The 20,254-nt window shown below is 39.6% G+C and overlaps 2 protein-coding genes across 3 annotated transcripts in view; one reads left to right on the forward strand and one right to left on the reverse strand.

Annotated features, from left to right (window-relative positions):
• Positions 1-816: 816 nt before the first annotated feature.
• Positions 817-20,254, forward strand: part of P4HTM (prolyl 4-hydroxylase, transmembrane) — an 84,967-nt gene continuing 65,529 nt past the window's right edge. The window contains exons 1-2 of the mRNA XM_053689366.1: positions 817-1,116; positions 7,035-7,116. Coding sequence (XP_053545341.1) covers positions 817-1,116; positions 7,035-7,116 — 382 coding nt within the window. The remainder of the gene's footprint in view (positions 1,117-7,034; positions 7,117-20,254) is intronic.
• Positions 7,201-20,254, reverse strand: part of LOC128635864 (secreted frizzled-related protein 5) — a 15,412-nt gene continuing 2,358 nt past the window's right edge. The window contains exons 2-4 of one of the 2 annotated variants that reach the window (XM_053688973.1): positions 14,631-14,800; positions 12,728-12,814; positions 7,201-8,251 (exon numbers count right to left, since the gene is read on the reverse strand). In XM_053688973.1, the coding sequence (XP_053544948.1) occupies positions 7,935-8,251; positions 12,728-12,814; positions 14,631-14,800 (574 nt within the window). In that variant the 3' untranslated portion in view covers positions 7,201-7,934. Of the gene's footprint in view, positions 8,252-12,727; positions 12,818-14,630; positions 14,801-20,254 lie in introns of both variants that reach the window. The other variant, XM_053688972.1, reaches the window with a different exon arrangement.

Raw genomic sequence — 20,254 nt, forward strand, 5'->3', positions numbered from 1 at the left:
TGTTTTTTTTTGTTTTGTTTTTCCATCTTGCAGCTGGACAGCAGCTGAAGTATAACTGTGCACAGAGCACTTACTCTGGTGAGCTGAAGGAATTGTGAGGTAAAATATCTTTTTACATAGAGATGTGAAAGTGATATTTTCATGTCAGCTTTTTACAGTTATACTGCATCACTTCCAAGTGATTTAGCATATGAGTATCATGTCCCTTTAAGTGCATAAGATGATCTACTATTGTACTATTGCATGTATATAACACAGCATTTCTTATGTCCCTTTAAACTATAAAGGAGATAAGATAGGCTGTACAATACAACATACCGTTACAAGACATGCAGAGGTATCTGATTTGTGCATTGTTCAGAGACACGCATACAGTTGGCACTGATCTTCACATTAAAAATAAATGTGTGCCATTTCAAGTGCTAGTAACATACTACAAACATGTTGTGGAGATGATATGCACCAATCAGCTTCTCTGTATTCTCTGGTATATATGAGGAGACTGGTTGTAAATAAATACATAACACAAACTGATGCTGGTGGCAGGTAGAGCCATTTACATTCCACCTACATCCTTTTAAGTACAACCCTGACCAATCAGAGAGCAGCTCACTGGACCAAGTCATCCATCCCGTTTCCTAGTAACCACAGGCCTCTCATCCATGACGTTTCCTAGCAACCACAGACCACTCCATTAGTTTCCCTTGCAGTGACATCACAAACTCCTCCCCCTGATGCAGTCACGCGCACCCTATCGGTCCAGCGGTTACCAGGGTGACCCGGGAGCGCGCGTCTAATGTAATAATCAGGCAGGGGATGCAGGCGGAGAGCGGCGGTGGAGGGGGCGATGCCGCGCCGTTACCCGGGGGCTCCCCGCCGGCCAGGCAGAAGGGTGGCGGTGTGTGCTCCCGCTCGTACTTCGTGGTGGTCATGGTGTTCGTGCACGTGTATATCGTAAATGTCATCGCGCTGCTGCTGTATGTGCACTACAGCAACGGAGGGAGGCCGGAGGGGACAACGGAGAGTGGCGCAGTGGAACGGGAGCCGGAGCGACACCAACAGCAGCCGCACACCGCGACACGTGATTACTACCTGACCCGACTGGAGGGGATCAAGGTGACGAAGTGACACTGACTCACTGAGACTTAATGGCACTGATGGTAGTGATGACACTTAATGAGTGGAACTGTCACTTAATGAGAGAACTATCACATAATGAGGGAACTGTCACATAATGAGGGAGCTGTCATAAAATGAGGAAACTGTCACTTAATGAAGGAACTGTCACATAATGAGGGGACTGTCACATAATGAGTGGAACTGTCACTTATTGAGTGAACTGTCACTTAATGAGGGAACTGTCACATGGAGTTGTCATATAATGAGGGAACTGTCACTTAATGAGAGAACTGTCACATAATGAGGGGACTGTCACATAATGAGGAGACTGTCACTTAATGAGGGAACTGTCACTTAATGAGAGAACTGTCACATAATGAGAGAACTCTCACATAATGAGGGGACTGTCACATAATGAGGGAACTGTCACACGAGGGAGCTGTCATATAATGAGGGAACTGTCACTTAATGAGGGAACTGTCACTTAATGAGAGAACTGTCACATAATGAGGGAACTGTCACTTAATGAGAGAACTGTTATCACATAATGAGGAGACTGTCACTTAATTAGGGAACTGTCACATAATGAGGGAACTGTCACATAATGAGTTGAACTGTCACTTATTGAGTGAACTGTCACTTATTGAGTGAACTGTCACTTAATGAGGGAACTGTCACACAAGGGAGCTGTCATATAATGAAGGAACTGTCACTTAATGAGGGAACTGTCACTTAATGAGAGAACTGCCACATAATGAGGGAACTGTCACATAATGAGTGGAACTGTCACTTAATGAGGGAACTGTCACATGAGGGAGCTGTCATATAATGAGAGAACTGTCACTTAACGAGAGAACTGTCACATAATGAGGGGACTGTCACATAATGAAGGAAACTCACATAATGAGGGAACTGTCACTTAATGAGGGAGACTTTCACTTAACAAGGGAACTGTCACTTCATGAGGGAGACTGTCACTTAATGGGTGAAACTGTCACATAATGAGGGAACTATCACATAATGAGGGGGCAGTCACATAATGAGGGAACTGTCACTTAATGAGGGGAACTGTCACATAATAAGGGGACTGTCACATAATGAGGGCACTGTCACTTAACAAGGGGAACTGTCACTTAATGATGGAAACTGTCACATAATAGCACTGATGGTAGTGATATCACTGTCACATATTGAGGGAACTGTTACTTGATGAGGGAACTGTCACATATTGAGGGGACTGTCACATAATGAGGGGACTGTCACTTAACAAGGGGAACTGTCACTTAATGATGGAAACTGTCACATAATAGCACTGATGGTAGTGATTTCACTGTCACATAATGAGGGAACTGTCACATATTGAGGGAACTGTTACTTGATGAGGGAACTGTCACATATTGAGGGAACTGTTACTTGATGAGGGGACTGTCACATAATGAGGGGACTGTCACTTAACAAGGGGAACTGTCACTTAACGAGGGGGCTGTCACTTAATGAAGGGACTGTCACTTAATGAGGGAAACTCACATAATGGCACTGATGGTAGTGATGTCACTGTCACATAATGAGGGTACTGTCAGATAATGAGGGAAATATCACATAATGAGGGGAACTGTTACTTAATGAGGGGAACTGTCACTTAATGTGGGGGGCTGTCACTTAATGAGGGGGACTGTCACTTAATGAGCGGGACTGTCACATAATGAAGGAAACTGTCACCTAATAAGGGAACTGTCACATAATGAGCGGAACTGTCACTTAATGAGGGGGACTGTCACTTAAGGAGGGCTCTGTCACATAATGTGGGAACTGTCACATAATGAGGGAAACTGTCACTTAATGAGGGGAACTGTCACTTTATGAGGGGAAATGTCACTTTATGAGGGGACTGCCACCTAATGAGGGAACTGTCACATAATGAGGGAACTGTCACATAATGAGGGGAACTGTCACTTAATGAGGGGGGCTGTCACATAATGAGGGAACTGTCACTTAAAGGGACATGAAACATTTTTTTCTTTCATTTTTCTGACAGATAATTTTTTTATTTTTTTTTAAGTTTCCAATTTACTTCTATTATCAAACTGGCTTTGTTCTCATGTTGGAGAGATATCTGGATAGGTAGCGTGCACATTTCTGGCGCTCTACATGACAGGAAATAGTGCTGCCATCTAGTGGTCTTGCTGATGTATAACATTGTTGCAAAACTGCTGCCATATAGTGCTGCAGACGTGCACGCTCCTGAACCTTTCTGCTTTTCAACAATGGATAACAAGAAAACAAAGAAAATGTGTTAATAGAAGTACATTGGAAAGTTGTTTTAAATTGTATTCTCTATCTGAATTATGAAAGAAAAAATGGGTTTTATGTCCCTTTAATGAGGGGACTGTCACTTAATGAGAGAAACTGTCACTTAAAGGGACATGAAACCCAAACATTATCTTTCATGATTTAGGTGGAACAAACAATTTTAATCATATTTCCACTTTCCTTCTATTATCAAATTTGCTTCATTCTCTTGGTATAATTTGTTGAAGGAGCAGCAATGCACTACTGGTTTCTAACTGAACACATGGGTGAGCCAATGACAATTGCAACCACCAATCAGCAGCTAGAGCCTAGGTTATTTGCTGCTCCTGAGCTTACCTAGATAAAGATTTCAGCAAAGGATAACAAGAGAAGGAATCTAATTAAATAATAGAAGTAAATTGGAAAGTTGTTTAAAAACACTAGATCTTTCTGAATCACAAAATAAAAAATGTGGGTTTCATGTCCCTTTAATGAGGGAATTGTCACATAATGAGGGAGGCTGTCACTTAATGAGGGAACTGTCACAAAATGAGGGGACTGTCACATAATGAGAGAACTGTCACTTAATAAGGGGAACTGTCACTTAATAAGGGGAACTGTCACTTAAATAAGGGGAACTGTCACTTATTGAGGGAACTCTCACTTAATGAGGGAGACTTTCACTTAATGAGGGAACTGTCAACTGCTGGCCGGTCACTGTCACATGATTAAGAACGGCTGTCACCTGCTGGCGGATCATTGTCACATAATGAGGGTTGACTGTCACATGCTAGCGGGTCACTGTCACATGATTAGGAGTGACTGTCACCTGCTGGCAGGTCATTGTTACATAATGAGGGTTGACTGGCACCTGCTGGCGGGTCACTGTCACATGATTACGATTGACTGTCACCTGCTGGCGGATCATTGGCACATAATGAGGGTTGACTGGCACCTGCTGGCGGGTCACTGTCACATGATTAAGAACGGCTGTCACCTGCTGGCGGTCATTGTCACATAATGAGGGTTTACTGTCACATGCTGGCAGGTCACTGTCACATGATTAAGAGCAACTGTCACCTGCTGGTGGGTCATTGTCACATAATGAGGGTTGGCTGGCATCTGCTGGATGGTCACTGTCATTTGTAGGGGAGGAGTCACTGTAATCAGTGACACATGGTAAGAGGGTCACTGACATCCAGTAGGATGTTTCTATCACTTGGTGAGGGGGTTTCACTGCAAGAAGTTGAGTGTCACTGGCATATGATGAGGGGGTCAATGACATTTCGTTAGGGTGTCTTTGTCATATCATGGGGGGTACTAGCTTTTTGAGGGGGGTCACTGTGTCCTTCACAAATGGATTGTCTGACTCTTGCTAAACATGTAAAGGGCACTCACTTGTGCATTCACCCCCTCCCCTGCCTTTGGCAGTTTGAGATTCAGTAAGATTTTGATCATGAACTGAGATATAGATAAAGTACTGTACATAGCTTTCCAGGCTGAGGGAGTTGCCCAGCAGACTGAAATAACTCTAGAGTATTTCTAAATTGCCTTGTGAAATTGCACTGCTAAAACCTGAAAAGCTGAAATTGTAGCACACATTAGCTGCTTTACTTTTTTTCTGACAAGTGACTAAAAGTTATTTTGTTGTAACTGCAGCATGATAATGAAAATGCAACACACAAATGAACGCCAGAGTATTATCTTTAATGTTTTCATTTGCTTAATATTAGTTGTTGAGCAGTTACACTTTAGACTTTTGATAAATAATTATTGTTGTGAGCTCCTTGCAAATGTGTTTGTGGTACGTGTTGTGCGCCCACTTGCTCGAATTAGCTGTTATTTACTTATTCACAATGAGATCCCCAAGCTCGCTAATTAATTAACGTTAATATTGCAGGTACCAGAAATTACTCTGTATTGTGTTTTTATGAGATATAAGCTGTTTACGGAACTGGTGTTTTTTTAATCTTTATTCTGTAGTGATGGGATCTCTTGTTGAGAAGTATAATGGTCACATTTTAGAAATAGTTTTTAACCCTTTTTGGCAGTTAAATGGATTAAATCTGTTTTATTGCGATCTACTTGATCACACGTGGGTAATTTACCTGCATAACACTTTGAGTGTGCACCAGACCCTGCGACACTCCCACTTCTCTTGTCACATCTGGATAATGTGCGCAAACAGGAGCGCTTGACCTTCAGTTGCACTTAGATTTTAGGAGCCATCTGGGCATTTTTTCCCAAGTCTGGTTGTTAGGAAATTTACTGACTTTTTATGACCTCTATATGTGCTGACAGCACAATAGGGTCACCCTTTTTGTTAGTTTGCTGTAACAGCTCATGAGCTGCTTTTGTGGAATAATCTTGGTGTCCCTCCAAGTATGTGTTTTTTTTTTTTAAATGATTTTGTAAAGCTGAATTTTTACCTTTTTTTTTACTGTGGAGTTAAATACGTTTTTTGCTGTCAATACAGTAAGAAATAAAACCCAGAGCTGAGAATAAGGGAATAGCTATGTATATTTATTTAGCACTTCTACCCAATACACAGACATTACAAATATTTTTTCAGAACATAATCCTTTCTTGAAAATAGGGCACTGGGTGGGAGTCACAAAATAAATATTATTTTCCAAAGTTCTGTGTGTTCCTTCATGTGCAGGTGACGCATTTAGTGAATCTCCTATGATCTGAGCATCCCCGCTCAGTTAATAAGTGAGACTGGGCTAACTTTGTTCACTAATTTGACAGTAAGACTTTCTGTACACTCTATTACCATCGGAATCTATTATGTGCCTAATCATTTTGTATGTTACATATTTTGTAAAATTAAAAAAACAATAAAACCCTTAATAGGTCTGTCCAAACTACGGCCCGCGGGCCACATCCGGCCCTTCAAGGGTTTTTGAAAGTGCTCAGTACAGTTGAGCAGAAAATAGATACCAGTAAATTGTTACTGAAAAAAACTGTTCCATATGTCCTTTTAGGTAATTAAACATGTGCATTAGTAACTACTTGTGTAGATTTCAATAGTATACACTGTTCCATTAAAGGGACATGAAACCTAAAATTTTTCTTTCTTGATTCAAAATTATTAAATTTGTTGTAAGGTATACCTAGGTAGGTTTAGAAGCAGCAATATACTACCGGGCGCTAGCTGAGCATATCAGGTGAACCAATGACAAGAGGCATATATGAGCAGCCACCAATCATCAGCTATCTCTCAGTAGTGCACTGCTGATCCTTGAGCCTACCTAGGTATGCTTTTCAACAAAGAATTCCAAGAGAACAAAGCACATTAGATAATAGAAGTAAATTGGAAAGTTGTTTAAAAATATGCTGTGTCTGAATTATTAAGGAAAAAAATTGGGTTTTCGTGTCCATTTATATAAATTTATAGTAATTAATTTCCTATGTACTTTTTATATAGAAATGTTTTTATAATCTTATTTGAGACATTATCTTTAGCATATGTTTAATGCTGTGTGGGTCCTGGTTAATCTCACTATTAGTAATTTGCTGTCCATGCAAAAAACATTTGGAGACCCTGATATAGAATAGCGTTGTTACCAGGTTGTTCAGCAATCTGAAGATCATTTATTTTCTGATGAACGCTTCTTTTGCAGGTCGGCCACAAGCAAAAACTGGATCTGGTCCAAAACAAAGTCCACTACATGAAAACGCTCAGCCTGAAGCCGCTACTTTTTGGTAAGATATTTACTCCTCTTTCTGCATTTTAATCAAGAGATTAGCACTAATTTAATGTACTGTAATCATCCTAATACCACAATAAATCCTTCAACACTTTATTAAATGCTCTCAACCAGGGTTTTAAACATATGGGAATCAATTCAGCTTTAAAATATCTGCTTAGAATTCTTTTTTTCAGGAAATATTATCTACAAATGATTTTGACACATTATTCTGTGTTTTCCCAATTACACAGCCCTTACATCAGAATGATTTACAATAAATATACAATAATTTTCTGCTGATTTAAATAGTTACTTGCATATAACAAACATTTAGTATCTTTCATTTTGAAAGCCCGTTATAAAAGCTATTCTTTGTTTTTACGTTAAACTATTGTGATTTGAAATATTTCATAACCTAGTAGTGAGAGTTTGTGGTTGATAAAAATGATAAATAAACCCCAATAACTGCCAGGGATAAGCTACACTGCAAGGGATTGGAATTTGGTGCAGCCCCCTCTGGAAATGAAGGTGTTAATAATGGCAGAGAAGTTCTGTAGTCACAGCATAATGGGAACATTAATATTTTCTTTGACTCAACACATATTTGCACAAGTGTGCAAGAGCTGTGAGCCTTTTGTTTAACTTACTATTAACCACTGCACTGTCAGAAGGGCAAGCAATACATTGCCATTCTAATGGAACGGAGGTTTAAAACTGAACCACTTTTCTTGGTATGAAAACGTTTACAGGTATTTGATATGTACATACATATATACAAAAAATCACAGTATATCCCTCATATCAGTAAACTGGGGCAAATGCGATGACGTTTTATAACCTGCATTTCTCATTTTTCCACTTTTTCACAGCAAAATGTAGATTTCTGTTCTTCTTCTGCCAAGCATAAGCGTTATTGACAACTAACTTGTCATCTTGCACTTTTCCGCTAATTACGTAGGAACCTGTGAGTGTTCCGCGCATTATATTCTGCACGCAAGTGGCATCCAGATCAAGCCACTGCTGAAGCCTTGGGAATATGTCTGATTTGGCCAAATTGCTGTGTTTTATTATCTCTATCTTGGAATCCAGATCAAAGTCAGAGAGAGTTGAGGATGTCATGTTTTTCTTGGTGATGCGCACCTTGGCAACTGCAAACAAAATACAACATTTTTTTATAGTGTTTATTTTTGTACAAACATTTATTGAATTTAGTGTAAACTCTAAAGTTACTAACTAGTGAGCATGTTAGGTCAAAGCTCGACAAACCTGGGAGCCACTGGCTCCTTGAATTTTACCCCTGGCTCCTAACTTTTTGGGTTATTCTCCATATATCTATATACAATATAAATGTAATCTAATATCTAAATATCACTGTCTGGCTCCTAAAAGTGTGCCTGTCTCCTAAACTTTAAACAGATTTGTCAACCCCTGTGGTGACTCTTTATGTAAGGAAATAAATAAATATGTATTTACAGATGTTGTTAGACATGTTGACGTATTTTTACTTAATTGGATTATTCTATATGCGGTTACATAGTTATGAGTTTGCTCATTATTTCATCATATGTACTGTGCCACAGCAATGTGCCCTGGAAGATGCCAGTGATGCTATAAGCCAGTCACTAAGCAGATATTATACAGATGTGCCTTATTAGAACTATGCAATTGTGATTTATAGACTGTAGAGAATTTGCCAGTGTGCATTCTCAGAGCATCAGTTATGAAGGCGCATTTTACTCTAGGTTTTATTGCGCAGATATGAATGTTGTCCACTGTGTGTCTGTGTTCATTTTTGCTGGCAAAGCACAGGTAAATAATAACAGATACTAAGATATAATCAAAATGAAAAGCAAAAGGGTAGCATGGTTGATGTGAGTGCTTTACTTGTGAATCTGACTAGTTGTATCTGGCTGTAATGGAACAGGTTAAAGTGACAACAGTATAAGATTTTCTCCCCTTTAATGTCCGCCCAATAATCCATTTTATCTGCTGGGGTGTATTAAAGGGATATGAAACCCAATTTTTTTTTCATGATTCAGATAGAGCATACAATTTAAAGCAACTTTCCAATTTACTCCTATTATCAATTTATCTTCGTTCTCTTAGTATCTTTATTGGAAAAGCAGGAAAGTAAGCTTAGGAGCCAGCGCATTTTTGGTTCAGAACTTGGGTAGTGATTGCTGATTGGTGGCTAAATGTAGCGCTACCCAGGGCGCTGAACCAAAAAATGGGCCTGCTACTAAGCTTACATTCCTGCCTTTTCAAGTAAAGATACCAAGAGAAGGAACAAAATTGGTAATCAGAGTAAATTAGAAAGTTGCTTAAAATGACATGCTCTTTTTGAATCATGAACTAAAAAAAAATTAGGTTTCATATCCCTTTAAATTGTTTACTATCTCCTTTACCTTTATTTTGTCATGTGAAATAGGTTGTTTTGCCTGTAAAAACCATCACTTATACTGAAAATCTCAATGCTGTAGTATTGGCTGTATGTACAGTATATTTCTTTGGTTTTATAGATTTATATAGTTAATTTATGTGTGAAAATATGTTCTCTTTTATGTTCCATAAATTATACTTTTTTAAATACTTAATTTTTTCAATTTAAAATGATCTATTATTATTTTTAGTAAAAAAATGAATATTGTAGTTAACTGTAACTATAAATAAGGGCTTATACTTATCATCCTAAACTAAACATTCCTTTCTATGTATTTTACGTTTTTAGAATGTCAAATAAAGCTCAATATGTTGTGACTGAGACATCACAGGGCCAAAAAATGCTGACGGACAGAATGTCATCAGTTTTTTTTGCTGCTTTAAGACATATTTAACAAGAAGCAACAACTGTCAGACTTCCAGGGGTCACAATAATATTTTCATAGATGACTTTTCCACCCAACATTCCAAGTGTAGTTTAATATTTAGTTTGAATGTTTCTCTTGTATCATATTTGTTTGCACAGTCTCTCTAATCATGTAGAAGGTATAATCATTGGTCTTTTAAATTTAAATTGTACCCCAAAAATGCTGTCAGTCATGTAAAAATTGACATAACAACAATTTGAGGTAAAAAAAACGGTTTTAAAATTGTTTAGAAAATAATTCTGCAGTATCTGTTGTGTACTTCCTGCTAATGCTCATTGGATTACAGGTACTTCCTGTTAATGCTAATGCTCATTGGCTGACAGATACTTTCTGCTAACGCTCATTAGATTACAGGTACTTCCTGCTAATGCTCACTGGATTGCAGGTACTTCCTGTTAAGGCACATTGGCTGATAGGTACTTCCTGTTAATGCGCATTGGCTGATAGGTACTTCCTGCTAATGCTCATGGCTAAAATGTCAATCAATTTGCACTTATCAGACAATGAGCAGGAAGCGCACAACTTATACTGTGTAGTAGACGTGCATTCGGTTTCCTGATAAAACAGCGATATTATTTTCGTTTCCATGAAACAAATATCTGAAAAATGCACCCCGAAATTTAAAGAAAACAAATACAATTTGTCAGTATTCATTTGTTTCCTTTAGATGGTTAACCCAATTACCTTTTGCATGCTAGAGAGCCGCGCTAACCTGCTCCTCTTTTTCACAGAGCTTCAGCTGGGCTAATAGCAGACTTAAAGGGACAGTCAACCAAAAAAATAATATAACTTATGTAGATAATGTATTTAACGATTTGTACAGCAAACTGTAGCTAAATTTTGATGTCAATATACTTTGCAAGTAAAAAGACTTACTATTTCTCATTCGGCCATTTGAAATGGCCTCCTGACCCCTCCTTCCTAGCTTCATCCAGCTTCCACTGAATGGAAATTTTCGATTCTGAGAGTTCCCGTTTTTTGCGCATGTGCAATGTGCAGTTATGGTGTACAATGTGAAGAACAGAATTATTATTATTATTATTATTATCGGTTATTTGTAGAGCGCCAACAGGTTCCGCAGCGCTAGGATAAGGAGCAGTAAGCCTGTGCTTACATTTGATTTGTGGGTGTAACGACAGACTATGTTATTATTAAAAGGGCGATCACATTAAAGCAATTAATATTTATTACGTCATCCCAGCATACTTTAAAAATTATCTGGAAAAGTGCACGCAAGAAGGAGATGAAAAAGTTAACTTTTACACTGGGATCTTCACTTTCTGTGCATCTGTTTCTGCTTTTTCTTTCAATCTGTTGTAAAAACCCTATTAACAACCAGTCAGAAGCTAACAAAAATTATTCAGGCACCGACGATCTATATTCAATATCTCTGCAGCACAGCGCAATCTTCTACAACTCAATGGGGTCTAAACTAGTCTGAAAGAAAAGATCATCAATTGGGCTGAATGTGCAATTCGCTGTTTTCAAATTTAAAGCATTTCTAATCCATTGGATGATTTTCAAATGACTTTGCAAAACATAAACCTATCAGATCTTTTCTTTATGATCTTTTCTTTCAGACTGGTTTAGACCCCATTGAGTTGCAGAAGATTGTGCTGTGCTGCAGAGATATTGAATATAGATCGTCGGTGCCTGAATAATTTGGATCTGTGCATCACAAGCTAATTTTCATGCACTGATTTCCTTCCTTCTCCGTTTAAATCCCTTTGTTAGCTTCTGACTGGTTGTTAATAGGGTTTTTTTACAACAGATTGAAAGAAAAAGCAGAAACAGATACCCAGAAAGTGAAGATCCCAGTGTAAAAGTTAACTTTTTCATCTCCTTCTTGCGTGCACTTTTCCGGATCATTTTTAAAGTTTGCTGGGATGACATTATAAATATTCATTGCTTTAATGTGATTGCCCTTTTAATAATAACATAGTCTGTCCTTATACCCACACATCAAAAGTAAGCACAGGCTTACTGCTCCTTATTCTGTTCTTCACATTGTACACTATAACTGCACATTGCGCATGAGCAAAAAATGGGAACTCGCAGGATGGAAAAGTTCCATTCAGTGGAAGCTGGATGACGCCAGGAAGGAGGGGTCAGGAGGCCATTTCAAACGGCCGAATGTGAAATAGTAAGTCTTTTTACTTGCAAAGTATAGTGACATCAAAATTGGGCTACAGTTTGCTGTACAAATAGTTAAATACATTATCTACATAAGTTATAGTATTTTTTGGGTTGACTGTCCCTTTAACGCAGCTGCTCCCAGGGTCTTAACTAAAGGAGATGGTCTTTTAGTGCAGGCCTTGGGAGCCGTGTAAAATGTAAATGTAAACATCTGTTACCTAATACCGTTCCATACAAAAAAAGTTCATATGTATGAATGCTCAAATCTACTTGGTTCTCTTGCTATCCTTTGTTTAAAAGCATATCTAGGTAGGCTGGGGAGCAGCAGTGCACTACTGGTTGCTAGCTGATGATTGGTGGCTATGCACATATTTTGTTAATGGCTCACAGAGGTGTTCAGCAAGCTCTCAGTAGTACATTAGCTTACTTTAGCTATGTGTTTAATCTAATTGCAGGACACAGGGTTATATGCAAACAATACTGCAATAATAAACAAATGATTAAATTATTAAAGACAATCATACAGATGTTTGGAACTTTAGCATTACAATCTATTTCCCTTCTGTATAAGGGCATCAGTGTGACTCTGTATAAAGTATAGGAGCTACGCTGTGTACTTACTAAAGTCATTAGCACAGAACGTATCCAGGATTTCCTTGATGGTGCTGGCCTCTTCCAGTTCACAGTCTCTGCAACTGGCTCGGGGCACTGCTGTAGCAAATGAAAGGAAATATCTAGTTAAAGGACCAGCCAATACAGTAGATTTGCATAATCAACAAAGGCAATGCAATAGCACTTAGTCTGAACTTCAAATGAGTAGTAGATTTTCTAAGTTATGTCTATATCCACTCCCCCTGTATCATGTGACAGCCATCAGCCAATCACAAATGCATATACGTATATTCTGTGAATTCTTGCACATGCTCAGTAGGACCTGATGGCTCAAAAAGTGTGAATATAAAAAGACTGCACGTTTTGTTAATGGAAGTAAATTGGAAAGTTGTTTAAAATTGCTGCTCTATCTGAATCATGAAAGTTTAATTTTGACTTGAGTGTCCCTTTAATGTAGCTCATACATCAGCTGGTGATGTCTGGTGCTGAAGATTTATCCCATAACCGATGCAGCTGTGGATGCAACTAATCTGGTATCAAATGTTTTCTCTCTGCTATGTCTTGTGTTACTTTAGCAAAGTGTAGTTCAAAGGTGCGACCCCGGAGTGCTTGAAGCCAGCACCATTACCAGGTATTCCCCTGTTGTGCTGTATTGCACTTTGTAAATACTGTCTGTAGGAGGGTCTGTATTCCTAAAAACCCTGGTGAGTTAAACAGTGTGTGGTGCTGGGACAGAACGGGGACCTCAGACATTAATATATTTTTTTGGTCTATATTCATTAGTCCGTTTAACAATCTGATCTAATGTGAAATACAAAACGGAGCACTCCTCCGTGTGCTCCTAAATTGTCACTTGTGCATATAAATCCCTGGTGCAAAGTCGTATAGACCAGTGCAACCTAAACGTTCTTGTTTGCTGTGGGACACACCAGTTTTATTTTCTATATGTTTGCCACACACCACGGATGCAATAAAATAAACATACTAGTTATGCATAGTCAGTAATATTGCCATGTCACCAAAAATAGTAAACCTGAGATTTTAATATAAAATATATAGTTATGCTTATTTAAACAACTTTACAATATATATTCATTATTTATTTTGTCCTTTCCTTGTTTCTAATATCTGCAAATTGTATATTTAATAAGACCCAGAGCTGGAAATGCACCCTACTGACTCCACAATGCTAACCCTGCTACATATCTTTCCCCAATTGACTTAAACAGAGAGCAGCTGGAAAACAATGTACTTTATACTAACATTATAACCAGGGCTAGTCTTGTTTTCTGCAGGCTAAAGCCCATATTGGCTCCTACTAATAAGGCAAAATGGTGGGTGGGATTTTAAAACAACAATTGCAGTAAAAAGGATGTTAACTTGTTTTAAAATTGTTTATACTTGACTGATGTTATTTTTAGCAACAGAATTGCAGGGTGTTTACTGCCCTTTCAGAGAGTTAAAGGGAGTGTCTAGTGTAAAAATAAAATGCTTTGTTTTGTTATATTTAAACATATTCTCTTCTTTTATTATGTGTTTAAATCCTTCAAAAAGGGTACACGTGTAGTCAGTGACATTCCTACTGCTGTGATTGGAGTATACGCACGTACCCTAGCTTCTGATTTGCTCACAAGCTGTATCCGCGTCTAAAGTGACGCAGGAGTACAGCTTAGACTCCTTTGCTGGGGTTAATCACACAGTAAAAGAAGGAATTTCATTAATAATAAAATGCTCTAAATAAACAGAACGTGTTATTTTACACTTGGATATCCTTTACTTTCATAAATGGATAACATTAGCAATAAGGGGTCTATTTCATCAGCAGCCCTATTTTCTGTGACACCCTCGGGTTATTGCTATGACATCCCAGGGTATTTTTTGTGACAGTCTCTGATGTTGAGAAATGACTTACTTTTGCTGATCGAACTTGCGCCATCCGTGAATGGCGAGATGCACATGCCGTGGTCAGCTGGAAATTTATCGCATTTTAGTATCTCTGGCCAGGGATAACCGTAACACGCCATAATGGGCGCACAGCTGTTCCTCACTGCCTCACAGAGACTGCGGCACGGGTAGATAAACCTAAGCAAAACAGGATAGCAAACGTTAAACAGATTATAGCATATGAAAAAGGCTGCTTTCCTTTCATAATTTGACAACAGGATACATGTTGTGCTTACATATGGATTCTCTTTAGTTTCAGAGGGATATTGTGCATATATAGGGCCTGATCTAGCATTGCGATGGGTCTGTAAAGCTGCTGTGCACATATAGGGCCTGATCTAGCATTGAGACGGGTCTGTAACGCTGCTGTGCACATATAGGGCCTGATCTAGCATTGAGACGGGTCTGTAACGCTGCTGTGCATATATAGGATCTGATCTAGCATTGAGACGGGTCTGTAATGCTGCTGTGCACATATAGGGCCTGATCTAGCATTGAGACGGGTCTGTAACGCTTCTGTGCATATATAGGGCCTGATCTAGCATTGAGATGGGTCTGTAACGCTGCTGTGCACATATAGGGCCTGATCTAGCATTGAGACAGGTCTGTAACGCTGCTGTGCACATATAGGGCCTGATCTAGCATTGAGATGGGTCTGTAACGCTGCTGTGCACATATAGGATCTGATCTAGCATTGAGACGGGTTGGTAACGCTGCTGTGCACATATAGGCATCGATTTATCAAGCCGTCAACTTACCTGCATTTGACGGCACCAATGCGCTCGCCTAAGATCGCCTAATATCGCTGCCGAGAACCTGAATACGGTCTCCAAAATTATCAAAAAAGCTGTCAAAAAGCCGTGCACCAAGTACGGTACCATGAGCAGCGGACTGTGGTTAACTAACAGTCATCGATCTCGCTGCTCTTCGGCTTTTTCCCAGCTTTATTGGTATACTGTCACTAAACACCCAGACTATACTATACTGTTTACCCCCTATACCGCCGCTCCCGGAGCCGAACCCCAACTCAAATAAATGTATTAACCCCTAAACCGCCGCTCACGGACCCCGCCGCAACTAAATAAAGTGTTTAACCCCTAAACCGCCACTCCCGGAGCCCATCGCCACCTACATTATACTTATTAACCTCTAATCTGCCGCCCCCTACACCGCCGCCACCTACATTATACTTATTAATAGGATTGAGCTTGCATTCTATTGGCTGTTCCAATCAGCCAATAGAATGCAAGCTCAATCCTATTGGCTGATTGGATCAGCCAATAAGATTGAACTTAAATCCTATTGGCTGATTGCATCAACCAATAGGATTTTTTCTACCTTAATTCCGATTGGCTGACGTTACTTAAAGGGACATGAAACCCACATTTTTTCTTTCATGATTTAGAAAGAGAATGCAATTTTAAACATTTTTTCTAATTTATTTATATTATCTAATTTGTTTTATTCTCTTGATATTCTTTGCTGGAAAGCATATCTAGCTATGCTCAGTAGCTGCTGGTTGGTTGCTGCACATAGAAGCCTTGTGTGATTGGATCACCATGTGCATTGCTTTTTCTTCAACTAAGGATATCTAAAAAATGAAGCAAAATAAATAATAGAAGTAAATTGCAATGTTGTTTAAATTTCTATTCTCTATCTGAATCACGAAAGAAAGATTTTGGGTTTAGTGGCCCTTGAAAGGTACCTTCATTCAACAAGAAGACATCGGTCGAAGAGGATGCTCCGCGTCGGATGTCTTGAAGATGGAGCCTCTCCGCGCCGGGTGGATGAAGATAGAAGATGCCGTCTGGATGAAGACTTCAGCCCGTCTGGAGGACCACTTCTGCCCATCTGGAGGACCACTTCTGCTGGATTCGTTGAGGACTTCGGCCCGGATGGGTGAAGACTTTTCCCGGTAAGGTGATATTCAAGGGGTTAGTGTTAGGTTTTTTTAAGGGGGTATTGGGTGGGTTTTAGAATAGGGTTGGTTGTGTGGGTGATGGGTTTTAATGTTGGGGGGGGGGGAATTGTAATTTTTTTTCAGGTAAAAGAGCTGATTACTTTGGGGCAATGCCCCGCAAAAGGCCCTTTTAAGGACTATTTGTAATTTAGTGTAGGGTAGGGCTTTTTTTATTTTGGGGGGGGCTTTTTTCTTTTGTTAGGGGGATTAGATTAGGTTTAATTAGTTTAAAAATCTTGTAATTTGTTTATTATTTTCTGTAATTTTGTGTTTTTTGTGTACTTTAGATAATTTAATTTAATTGTAGTTAGTTTAGGTAATTTATTTAATGATAGTGTAGTGTTTGATGTAATTTTAACCTAGGTTAGGTTTTATTTTACAGGTATATTTGTATTTATTTTAACTAGGAAGCTATTAAATAGTTAATAACTATTTAATAACTATTGTACCTAGTTAAAATAAATACAAACTTGCCTATAAAATAAAAATAAACCCTAAGATAGCTACAATGTAACTATTAGTTATATTGTAGCTAGCTTAGGGTTTATTTTATAGGTAAGTATTTAGTTTTAAACAGGAATAATTTATTTAATGATAGAAATATTTATTTAGATTTATTTAAATTATATTTAAGTTAGTGGGTGTTAGGGTTAGGGTTAGGGTTAGACTTAGGTTTAGGGGTTAATAAATTTAATATAGTGGCAGCGGTGTAGGGGGCGGCATATTAGGGGTTAATAAATATAATGTAGGTGGCGGCAGTGTATGGGGCAGATTAGGGGTTAATAAGTATGTAGGTGGCGGCGGTGTGGGGGGGCAGATTAGGGGTTAATAAGTATAATGTATTGTGGCGGCGGTGTATGGGGCAGATTAGGGGTTAATAAGTATAATGTAGGTGGCGGCGGTGTAGGGGGGCAGATTATGGGTTAATAAGTATAATGTAGGTGGCGGCGGTGTAGGGGGGCAGATTAGGGGTTAATAAGTATAATGTAGGTGGCAGCGGTGTAGGGGGGCAGATTAGGGGTTAATAAGTATAATGTAGGTGGCGGTGGTGTAGGGGGTGGCAGATTAGGGATGTTTAGACTCGGGGTACATGTTAGGGTGTAAACATTCCCATAGGAATCAATGGGATATTGGGCAGCAGCAAACATGAGCTTTCGCTGCTTTCAGACTCCCATTGATTCCTATGGCATCCGCCGCCTCCAGGGCGGCGGATTGAAAACCAGGTACACTGGGCCGGAATAGTGGCGAGCGTACCTGGTAGAAAATTGATAACTAGCAAAAGTAGTCAGATTGTGCCGAATTTGCATTTGGAACATCTGTAATGACGTAAGCATCGATCTGTGTCGGACTGAGTCCGGCGGATCGTATGTTACGTCACAAAATTCTACTTTTGCCGGTCTGTAGGGTTTGATAACTAAGGAGAATCAGGCTCGCTACACATATATGCTGCGGAATTCCAGCGTATTTGCGGTTGACGGCTTGATAAATACATGCCATTGGATCTGATCTAGCATTGAGACGGGTCTGTAACACTTCTGTGCATATATAGGGCCTAATCTAGCATTGAGACGGGTCTGTAACGCTGCTGTGCACATATAGGGCCTGATCTAGCATTGAGACGGGTCTGTAACGCTGCTGTGCACATATAGGGCCTGATCTAGCATTGAGACAGGTCTGTAACGCTGCTGTGCACATATAGGGCCTGATCTAGCATTGAGACGGGTCTGTAACGCTGCTGTGCACATATAGGGCCTGATCTAGCATTGAGACGGGTCTGTAACGCTGCTGTGCACATATAGGGCCTGATCTAGCATTGAGACGGGTCTGTAACGCTGCTGTGCACATATAGGATCTGATCTAGCATTGAGACGGGTCTGTAACGCTGCTGTGCATATATAGGGCCTGATCTAGCATTGAGACGGGTCTGTAACGCTGCTGTGCACATATAGGGCCTGATCTAGCATTGAGATGGGTCTGTAACGCTGCAGTGCACATGTAGGGACTGATCTAGCATTGAGACGGGTCTGTAACGCTGCTGTGCACATATAGGGCCTGATCTAGCATTGAGACGGGTCTGTAATGCTGCTGTGCACATATAGGGCCTGATCTAGCATTGAGACCGGTCTGTAACCCTGCTGTGCACATATAGGGCCTGATCTAGCATTGAGATGGGTCTGTAACGCTGCTGTGCACATATAGGGCCTGATCTAGCATTGAGACGGGTCTGTAACGCTGCTGTGCACATATAGGGCCTGATCTAGCATTGAGACCGGTCTGTAACCCTGCTGTGCACATATCGGATCTGATCTAGCATTGAGTTGGGTCTGTAACGCTGCTGTGCACATATAGGGCCTGATCTAGCATTGAGACGGGTCTGTAACGCTGCTGTGCACATATAGGGCCTGATCTAGCATTGATACGGGTCTGTAACGCTGCTGTGCACATATAGGGCCTGATCTAGCATTGAGACCGGTCTGTAACCCTGCTGTGCACATATCGGATCTGATCTAGCATTGAGTTGGGTCTGTAACGCTGCTGTGCACATATAGGGCCTGATCTAGCATTGAGACGGGTCTGTAACCCTGCTGTGCACATATCGGATCTGATCTAGCATTGAGTTGGGTCTGTAACGCTGCTGTGCACATATAGGGCCTGATCTAGCATTGTTCAAACTGAACATACAAATTTAAAGACCTTTAAAGTTTACTGCTAGTCTAAAATGTACCTATTTTTGTGTGTTGTGTTTTGTTTTGCATGAGAGCATACTGAGGTAAATAAGAGCGTGCACCTAACAAGCACTATATGTATAGCATTATTACATTGTTGCAGGCACATCTGCCAACTTGTACTCCTGAGCCTACTTCAGCATGCTCTTATTGAAAGGAGACCAGGAGACAGGGGACAAGTTGTGTATAGAAGTTTATTGGAAAATGTATGCTCTGTCTGCAGCGTGAAAATTTAGTTTTGTCTTCCATGGGCATTTAAAGGGACAGTCTACTTGATTTTTTTAAGTGTTTTTAAAAAGATAGTTAACACCTTTATTACCCATTCCCCAGCTTTGCACAATCAAAATTGTAATATAAATATACTTTATAACCTCTAAATCTCTGCCTGTTTCTAAGCCACTACAGGCATCCATACATCAGTGTATTTTATTAGCTGTTCACGGCCAGACAGTGCTAGTTCATGTGTGCCATATAGATAACATTGTACTCACTCCTGTGAAATTATACACTGATTGGCTAAAATGCAAATTTGTAAAAAGAACTGAGATAAGGGGCAATCTGCAGAGGCTTAGATACAAAGCAATCACAGAGGTAAAACGTTTATTAATATAACCGTGTTGGTTGTGCAAAACTGGGGAATGGGTAATAAAGGGATTATCTCTCTTTTTAAACAATAAAAAAACATTTACATAATGCTTAACGTGAATGTAAACTTTCATCAATTAGTGCCCGTTTTTTAAAAATACTATTAAAAACAGGGGCTCTTTCATTGATAAAAGTTTACATTGCATTGTATTTTACAAATACTTACCTTTTACTTCTTCAAAGCGGGATCGGCGTCACCAATAACAAAACCCGGCTTCTTCCACTCACGGCTTCCCGCTCCCCAAGAGCGTCCATCTCGTG

The sequence above is a fragment of the Bombina bombina genome, chromosome 7, assembly GCF_027579735.1.
Source record: "Bombina bombina isolate aBomBom1 chromosome 7, aBomBom1.pri, whole genome shotgun sequence".
In the NCBI taxonomy this organism is placed as follows: domain Eukaryota; kingdom Metazoa; phylum Chordata; class Amphibia; order Anura; family Bombinatoridae; genus Bombina; species Bombina bombina.